The 10000-nt window shown below is 41.6% G+C and overlaps 1 protein-coding gene across 11 annotated transcripts in view; it reads right to left on the bottom strand.

Moving 5' to 3' along the window:
• LOC147019490 (neuronal cell adhesion molecule-like) overlaps positions 1–10000 on the bottom strand; it is a 320000-nt gene that overhangs the window by 157905 nt on the left and 152095 nt on the right. For 4 of the 11 annotated variants that reach the window (XM_085894023.1, XM_085894018.1, XM_085894021.1 and 1 more), the window contains 3 exons: positions 2605–2807; positions 1407–1424; positions 533–638 (listed from right to left, as the gene is read on the bottom strand). In XM_085894023.1, the coding sequence (XP_085750149.1) occupies positions 533–638; positions 1407–1424; positions 2605–2698 (218 nt within the window). In that variant the 5' untranslated portion in view covers positions 2699–2807. Of the gene's footprint in view, positions 1–532; positions 639–1406; positions 1425–2604; positions 2808–6526; positions 6597–8077; positions 8200–10000 lie in introns of those variants that run through there. The other 7 variants (XM_085894024.1, XM_085894025.1, XM_085894027.1 and 4 more) reach the window with 4 other exon arrangements.

Raw genomic sequence — 10000 nt, 5'->3', positions numbered from 1 at the left:
CGTAAGTGTTTTGAAAGTACCAAAAAGGTGAATTGTGCTGCACAGTGTTCAAGCAGATAATAATTCAATATAAATAAAATAGAGATTTTAAAGGTCGAAGAGAAACAAAATTCGGAAGTTTGCCGCCGTTGACGCAGTGTCTATTACACCACCCTATCTAACACGTTACATTAGTTATTTGTGCCTGGCGTTTGTGTCCTTTATGACAACCAGAAAAACAGCAAGTTTCCTGTTTGGAATAATTTTCAATTTTGTTTCACTGCCAGACAGGCAGACAGACTAACAAAAATTTATCTCACTCCTCTCTGCGCATGTGCGATCGGGACGAATTCAGAGCCAAAGTACTGCTTATCTGCAGGTTCATTTGATGATTCATGTTCTGATTCGTGTTCGAAACATAACATTCAATTGAACTTGAGTTGTTGCTCGATCATAAACTGACATCTGTGGACAGACAGACAGACAGACAGAAGCGAACCAAATGCTTAACCCCACTTTTCGCTTTGCGTGTGCGGGGTAATAATATGCGTACCTGGGGGGAGGGCTCCCTTTTCCTTCACAACGGATAACAATGTCATCACGAGGATCCAGGATGTAATCTTTTGGAGACTGCTCGGTGATGGTCGGTGGCTGTTGAACTGCGAACGGTGGATAAGAAGGGGATTTAAAGTAAAAAGATCAAAGACAATTTGCAATGTACAATGAAGCTGCTCATCATTGTGAGGAATTGCAAACCAAGAATGGAATTGCAAAGGCACCAACAAACACCACATATGTAAAGTGGATTTATTCATATTTTATGAATACTTCCTAGCAATAGCATGAATAATAAAGTTACGATTGAAATAATTCTATTTCGATACTGCATCGACTTTTCCTTCGTTGAATGAGTTACCGGATCTAATACCCGAACACTTTCAAAGCTTTCTTTCAATACATCTTTTAGAGGAGCCGCTTTTGGGCCAATAACTTATGACAACGAAAGGCCGTTGCTTGAGGGAGAAATAGTCCACCCCATCCATCCGAGGTCGATCTTCTTAACATCTTCTCGGAAGCAATTGCATCAATGGCTCAAAATGGCTTTGTAATAAATTGAATCCTCCTGCCATTGGCAGGAGAGGTCCATTATTGTGGTGGGAGGATGTGGTGCGAAGGCACTTCAAAAGATTACCGCATCATTAAATATAAAACATCAATACGGCATCATTTACACATCTCTGCAAGCATCTCCAGATTGTATTAGCAAAGCACTAAATGTGTTTTTAATATCAAATGCATCATCTAGAAAGCAGTCATTCAGTTGGTGTATTTTTGGGATGCGGCTCCAGTTCCGCAGGAAGCGTACTTTTTGTGTCGCAAGACTCGTACACAAGTAAACATACAATGTGAGGCGAAACCAAACTTACACTTCTCTAAGAGTTTTGCTGTGGTCCCGGAGGCATGAGTGCAAAGAAAGAGAAGGCAGGAAGTTTTGGTGAGAGTAATAACAAAACAGATTGTTAGTAATGGAAGTCGGCATGGCTCCTTCATTTCATAATTCATAACAGATGATCGCGAGAGATATCACCAAAAAGACAACATGTAAAGAAGATTAAAGTCACTGCAAAGAGAAGGTGACTATTCGAGGAGTTTACAGATAGTGTATCAAGTAACATGCTCGTAATATGTTCATTGCGGCTCATGGAGGAACTTTTATGAATATCATACACATGACAGAGGTATTATTAGACATCAATGTTCAATTTTAATGAATCACCAGCACAATGGAGACAATGAACACGTCCTTAAAACATGGGTTCACCTGCATCACGAGCAACAGGTTCGGAGGAGATCATCAAGCGGAGGTCAAACCGTTTCGTTACAAATCAGGATTTTTAAAGCTCTTAATTACGCCGTCTTTTCACATGACCCACTAAGAAAATGCTGCGTTGAAAACCGTTTCACCCAAAGAGGTAAAATTTGTTCCCGGCTTGATAAATTTTTGCTCATGCTTCGGAGGTCACGCTAGTCCATCCATCCATCGGGACCATACTCTATGCAGTGGTGGTGCTGCCGAAGCAGTCTCTTTGGCTATCAGGCACAATCCTGGATGGGTCGACACTCCTACGCAGGACACCAAGCTGGTACTCATTTTTGCCAACCTCGGAAGGATGACAGCCAGTCAAGCCCACCTGATATTAATTCAACAGCCGCAAAGGATCCCAAGCCCACGACCCTAACAATTAAGCCAACACCAGACATACAATTAAACCAATTGCTCAATATACAACAAATATGAACCAATCTATTGATAACATTGAATGCAATACATGTCATCACATGGAATAAGCCTTCCTTCCTGAGAATTGTAATTCAATATATATATATATATCCACAGTTTTTTGAAAAGTCTGATTTGATGCTTTAACAGTATTGACGGAGGCTTGAACACCATTTACAGATATTTTGCAAGTTTTCCAACATTATGTAAAACGAAAACTCGGAGTACTTGAAAAAATTTGGAGAAAATCAGTCAAATAGGCAATTAATTAGGCCACAATCAGGGCAGACGGTGCACTTCAAAATGTGAACCGTTCAATGAACACGTAAAACGGCTATACTCACAATTCAGCGGAATATCCAAGGCGCACATTGGCTTCCCAGCCAAGAGGTTTAGAGCCACGCAAAAACAGAGCAGAACCCTTCTCTGGGAAGACATTTTCACTGCGATGCCAGAGGCCCGGGGTTTATGGATCTGCCGGTGCTGGAGAACGTCCTTTCGATTCCGCGTGCCTTCCAGCGTTTCGGGTGAGCACACAACTGCCAAGCTGTGGAATCAGAGCAGAAGGCCATGGTTAGAGGCGGCAGATGCTTTGCACATGAGTGTGTAAGTTCCTTGTAGTGCTCTGCTGACTACCGCCTAGCGAGTGGTTTTAACCCTGGGGCTAATAGGCAGCACGCGAGACACAACTTCAAGGAAAGATTCCATTATAAAGGCGCTTCTTCTGCATTGGCAATCTGGACATTGTATAATTTTTGGGCTTTTTATTCCCTTGCAGATGAAAACAGCAACTTCGATTATCTTTCTTTCACTTTATATATTTTTTTAAATATATTTTTTTTACTAATGGATTCTGGACAACAGAGAGTCCCTAGAACATTGCCGTTCTGTTATTTGTTTCCAACCGGTTCCTAAGCCTGTTAATATACTCTGCCTGGTGGGAAAGATAATCAATCTCGTTAATAATTTATCATTAAGAACATTGAGGCAAGATTTTATTTGCTTCTAAAACCAAAAACAACCTTATCCTCTTGGGTCAGCCCCCTGCCATCTGATTAGAGTCCCAAGCCCGACTGAAGGACACCAAATTCCTTGCCTCTCTCGTGTTAGGTTTGTGTGAGATCCAAGTCGCGAGTATGCTCTCCTACCCACAACCCCCCAATCCCTCCTTCAGGTAATACAATTAAAACCATCAATCATAAAATATAGTTACATTTCTATATTTAAAAAAAATCCACTTAATCCTTCATTTTTCTCTTATTTTATTCAATAACGGTGTAGTGGCTGGTAGGATAGCCTCGAGGTATTGATGTTTGCCTTTGAGATGTCTGTGGTTTAAATCCCGGCTGGGGTATAAACTGTCATCCTCCTGTTCCGTAGGCAATACGAGGCATCAATTCGTATGCTGTCCCACTAATGGATGTTAAGCTGGAGGACCCATCTGCAAGCGCTCGTTGTCGGTGGACGTCAAAGATCCCATGGCGTCCTTTGCAAGGAGTCACCGAGTTGTCGCCGGTGTCCTGAACAAACTACAAATTCCTGCACTTTCAATCGAATGTCAGGTTAAGTCAGCCAGCTGATAATGGACTTGGGCTACCAAAGTTCGCAACCCAAATTGCACAATAAGGTGGGAATGATTTGGTCCATTATAGTAGTAATTAAATATGAATCTGGGTTACGTAGGTGTCGCGCTTCCATATGAGGCTGTTGTGATGCCAAACAGGCTGACGGCTCTCAACCTGAGGTGTACAAGACCATTAACCTGGCCAATTTATGGAGAATGTGACGACACAGTACAACATGGAAAGAGTGGCTTTCAGAGGGGTTGGTTTTTTTTTTCCTGCATTTGTATTTATCATTGGCGGCATCTTGTAGATACAGTGGTGAAAGCCCATAAACAACTATGGTGAGGAAGGCATGATAGATACAAGAGATGATGTCGATGGAGAGGAATATAAAAGGTGCAATAAAATGCCCAACTGGGAGTAATAATAGTTGTCGTAGTAGTAGTTGTAGAATAGATTATAGGGTAATGCCAGCTTATCATGTGCAAAAAGCCATCACTGTTGAATCATGTAAGAGTCGACACTTTTTCGATACATCTCACATTTTCCACTGAGTTACGGCAACCAAATTTCATGGCTATGTGTTGTAGATAAAAGAGCACTCAAACAAGCTGCTGAGGGGGCATTTGATTTCAGAAGGGTCGTTGTTGCTCTCGAATACGATCTGTGAGTCATCAACCAAGGCGGGCAAAGCCTTCCCCGAGGCAGCTGTAATGGGAGGGTGCTTCACACGATTGCTCCTTGCAAGGCCGTCGCTGAGAATCGGTCAAGTGACAGTGTGTATCGTAAGACAACTGGTGAAGTGTACAAGTGTCTTCTGGTTTTGTGGATTTCGTTTTCAACAATGACATGAAGAGACAGCACAAAGCTCACGAAAACCTTATTAAACAGCAAACCCTTTCATTTTTAGATTAGATTGGAAAGACCTCTTTTAAAAAAACAAAAAAAATGCCACCTTTAAAGCATGAGTCACTTACGCAGATAAAATAATCCAAACACACCTACTTGCATCGAGAGACAAGACGCAAATACAGGAGATAATAGGCAGATAGGGAAGAAACCCACTGGCCACCCAACATGAGGTCACCCGACCACGCACCACCAGCCAGCTGCATAATGAATAACCTATTAATATTCATCATCAAAGGCTAACACAGACATTTGTAGGTGCAATAGCAGACGAGGGCATTAGACCTCATGAAGGGAAAAATAATATAATAAATAGGATGTAAACCCGTATGTGCTCCACTGATAACAAGGCAGGCAATTCATCTTCACGGGGTCTAAAAAAAAAAACAAGTGGGGTTTTTTTTTCATCCAAATTAATTTGTCTTTGCTTAATACATGTCGTTTAACCTTTAATAAACATCTTTTGGTAAATGCTGCTGTAATAGATTGCCAGCCCTTCTATATGAATTGTATATGCCATTTGGTTGTCTGTGCGGACGTTGTGGCACACCTTTACGGTTGGGAGTAAAGTTATGGAGTTTGGTCAATAAACAATAAAGTTTGGTCACACTCACAAATCGTGTAGCAATGGCTGTCATTTTGTCTTTTCATCACTATACACAGTTAGGGGTCTTACCGTACATATATACGTCTATATATAATGGCGGGGCATGAATGTACGCGTGTATGTATGTATGTATGTAGAAATGTATTATCTACTCCTCCGAGAGGATTTCACCAAGGAAGCCGAAACTTTCATGGATTAATGAGGGCACCCTGAAGTTGTGCAAGTGAAACTTTCATTTGATTCCATCACGTTCTGAAAAAAAAAGTTATTTTTTCTGCCCATCTTGGCATTTTCTTCCTTTGGGGGCAAAGGTGGAGGGGTCGTGAATTTTCAAAAAAAAATCTGATAAGGGGGCCCTACTTTGAGAAAATGTCATAAAATAGAAGTAGTGGGTAACAGGTTTTTTAAAATTCATTTTTGGGAGTGAGCGAAGCAGCTGTTTGTTGCACATGCACCGCCCGAATAAAGGGATGTGTCAAAAACATGCTGCACACTTGGAACAAGATCACCCATGGGGCGGGTACTCTGCTGTTACACACAAGGACACGGGTGCATGCATCGATACATCCTTACAGTTAGTCACTTCAAGACATTTCAAAAACCAGATCTGGTGCCATAATAAACTAGAGAGAGTGCCCACTGATTCTGAGAGGTCATTGGTTCAAACCCTGGCTGAGTCATACCAAAGACTTTTTTAAATGGTACGTGCTGCTTCCTTGCTCGACGCATCAACATTGAAAAGGATAGAACTACAAAAGTGGTTGGTGTAGGAACTACAAAAATGAGAGAACTAAGAAGAGGGATGAGGAAGTGTGGGATGAGGTGTGGGGGGGGTTAAAAGACATAGGAGTCTCCTGAATGGGCTGAAAACAGCAGAATTGGAAGATAATAGTGTATTGACAAAGAAGAGAGAAAAGGATGTCAGGCAGAATGAAAGACCATACATAGAGCACGAGAATCCTCTGGCAGGTTAAACAAATTGCATAAGGACCCGACAAAGGGGTTCTTTATTTTTTTTTATTAGAGGTCCACAAAGCAATTTCAGTGGAACTCAGGGTGTGTCTCTAGGAAGATGATTATGATCAACTGACAAACTCCATCAAGCCCTCGGTACCCATGTGCAGCTGTACTCTCCCACAACTACCACATAATTCATCCAATCATACATCCATTTGTCACACTAACCTGGAATCAACGTCCTCGTCCCTCAAATGGCCTGGATTTGCATCATCACACCAAACTGATAATTGCACTTCTGAAACACATCACAAATCACTGTGACTCACAATTTATGCATTTATATATTAAACACACAATCGCAGCTTCCAGTGTAGTGGTGTTTGTGTTTAGCTCTGCATGTTAACGGGGTTACATCATAAGTGACCACAAGGCAGAACAGCCCACAAATTATTGACAAACAACTTGCTGCTTAAATATTTCACTGTGTAAGCAAATATTATTTCCTAAATATAATGTGAAGGCAGCAAAGGTGGTGCAGTGGAATGCTTATTACTAGGTGAGAGTTTGTCAATTGGTGGTTTTCGTCTCTGAAATATACAAGCTCATTAAGGGCTTAACAAATTCACAAGTGAGCGTGGGATGCGGTAATGATGTGAGAAACTATCCTCGTTGTATGTACATATATATATATATATATATATATATATATATATATATATATATATATATATATATATATATATATATATATATATATATATATATATATATATATATATATATATATATGTATGTAAATATCTTTTTTAATGTATATGTGTATATGTATATGTATGTAGATAAAAATGTATGTATATGATATACATATGTATGTATATATGTATATGATGTGACTTCAAACAATGCAACAGCCTGATAAATATCAAGGATATAAATCCACCTCCATGAAAACACATCTTCATTTGAACAAACACCTCAATGAGCACAAATTTCACTTCCCTCCACAACTCACAATCACAAACGTGAGATAATAAAAATATTGAAAATAAATATTTATTAATAACGTTCCTTGCAAAGCACTCGGCATTATGATGCTTGTTCTGCTCCAATTTCCCCATGTGAAGTTGGGTTTGAAAGTGTGAAAAGTGCATTTTGAGATGAGCATCCTAATTCAAATAAACAGCTTTACCTGGTTGAAGGACTCGCCCCCACCAGGCATTGCTCTCGCATCCTCCTTTCATCAAATGACTTTCAAAAGTTGACAACGCAAAGCAATTTCCATTGTAAACCAGCATTTTGGAGCTGAGCAATCACACCATCCAGTTTTAAAACTGGGACAATAACTTGAATGTGTTGTCACACTTTAAAAGGGTAATAAAAATTATGGGATAGGACAAGGAATTATGGCCTCTTGGAGGGAAATAGCAACTTGCTGCCATATGACTGTACTACTGGAGTCTGGTAAGTACACATTTTAACAATGCCTTTATTTATTTATTTACTTCTATACATGGTCGAGGCTCATGGAAGAGCTACGTCACATAACAGATCAGGACACAACATAACACAGGAAACAGGAGAAAAAGGGGAAAACGCCGATAGCAAGGCGGAGGGATAAGGTCGACGGAGACTCGTCAAACAAGGGATGCAGGTAACGATGAGGGGGGAAGGGAGAACGCAAAGCGTGGACGAGGATGGATAGGTAAGCATCATTTTGGGAGGGTGCAGGTGGTTCAATGGGTGGAGAAAAGATCATGGCTTCGGATGGGGGATGACCTGAGATGGTGGTGAACAGCTGCCTTGAAGACCAGGAGGGAACAATGAGAATGAAGAGAGTGTGGAAGTTGGTTCCACAAGCAGGAGAATAACTGAGTGGAGGTGAACAGTGGTTCTGGATTTAGGCAATTTCACGAAGAGGGGGTTGCTACTGGACCACGTGTGTCTTGCAGATACCTGGGGGCGCGGGACAGGGCACAAAAATGGCAGAGGGTGCAAGATCAGAAATGAGGCGGAAGAAGACAGAGAGACCACCGGCCTGTTAGCGATGGCAAAATGATAGTTCCATAGATTCAGCCTCATCGTGAGAGGTTCCAATGATCTTGAAAGCTTTGGTTTCCATGGTCTCAAGCTAAACAAGGTGTGAGGCAGGGGAGCCAGCCCAGAGGGGAGAGTAGTACTCCATCGAGCTGCGGATGAAAGCCTTGTAGGTGGATCGGAGCTCAGGTGTGTCAAAGAAGGACATTGCACGACATAGGATGGCCAGTCGGCATCTGCCTTCGGAGGCCAATTTTGAAATGTGGCTTGCCCAAGAAATATCATGGTTGAGAGTGAGACACAAGAGTTTGAGTGACTGGACCTCTTCAAGATGGTTGTTGAGAAAGTAGATGGGAGGATTTGCAGTGTCCTTTTGGAAAGAGAGAGTGTGAGTGTGAGGGATTTCTCACGGTTGAAAGCCATGTACCAAGTTTTTGACCAGTTTGGGATTTTTTATCAACATTTGAGGAGAGAGAAGATGCTGCTGCCTGTCTGTCAGAAGGATGAGAGACGTTAAGGCAAAGTGTGGAATCATCAGCAAAGAGATAGAGGATTTTCCAGAGAGTCAGTGAGATCATTGATGAACATTAAGAATAATATGGGGCCGAGAACACTCCCTTGGGGGACTCAAGCCTTGACAGGGAGAGGAGATGAAAGGGTTCCATTGAGAGACACAGGTTAGCTATGAGAGTGGAGGAAGTCAGAATTCCAAGAGTGGAGTTGGCCTTGGATTCCATAGGCAGACAGTTTGGAGAGCAAGGCAGGATGACAGACTGTATCAACAGCTTGAGGTATGTCCGGAGAGACGGCCCTGATCTGATGTCTAACATAGAGGGCCTCCATCCATTGTTTGGAGAGTAGAAGCAACATGTCCAAGGTAGAGTGACCGGGTCTGAATCCGAATTGATGATCCGAGATGAGATTGTTGATCAAAAGGAAGGATTTCATATCAACTGCGATGATGGATTCCATGACATTGCAGATGATTGGAAGTACAGCAAGCTAATTGGGCTGTAATTAAGAGGATCGGTTTTTGCACCTTTTTTTATGTAATGCTGTAAACGTTGGCTGATTTCCAAGCAGATGGAAGATGACCGATGGTAAATGACAGGGTGAAAGGAGCAGAAAGAGGAAGTACAAGAGCAGAAAAGCATGTTTTTTAAGGTCACATGAGCTGATGCCGTCCGGTCCAGTTGCAGAGGGTAGAGGTACTTTTATCAGCATTGTTGTGGTTGCAAAAAAACTTCTCGCTCTTTGGGAAGACTCAGTCAAATGACATAAAGGTGTGGTTTACCAACAAAGACGAATGTACCTTTATCTTCATATTTTGGAGGGCTGACAGGGTGAGCTGGAGGTATGCACACTTCCCTTTAAGGTGTCTAGCCTGGGTTTGAATCCTGACCTCAGCCAATAATGCTACCCCACTGCCTTGTGCTGCATAGGAATGACAAACAACATGTCTTGGAACATAATATTACCATGTTGGTTGTTTCAAAAATTTAAAATGCTGTTGTTTATGGATGTTGCAAACCATGGTGCTGTCATGTGAAGTTGATGCTTGATTTGTACCAATGTCAGTAAACTGCTCGTCCAAGAGGCCAAGGAAATTTTGGGTTGGCTTGTTTCGTGTTCCCTTACCGGATGCTTCATGATGTTCAAATTACA

Source organism: Eptatretus burgeri, chromosome 9 (genome assembly GCF_056783735.1).
Source record: "Eptatretus burgeri isolate ZD-2024b chromosome 9, Ebu_testis_v1, whole genome shotgun sequence".
NCBI classification, from domain to species: domain Eukaryota; kingdom Metazoa; phylum Chordata; class Myxini; order Myxiniformes; family Myxinidae; genus Eptatretus; species Eptatretus burgeri.
Note: the sequence above shows the minus strand (reverse complement) of the source record. Positions and strands in the feature narration are given on the sequence as shown.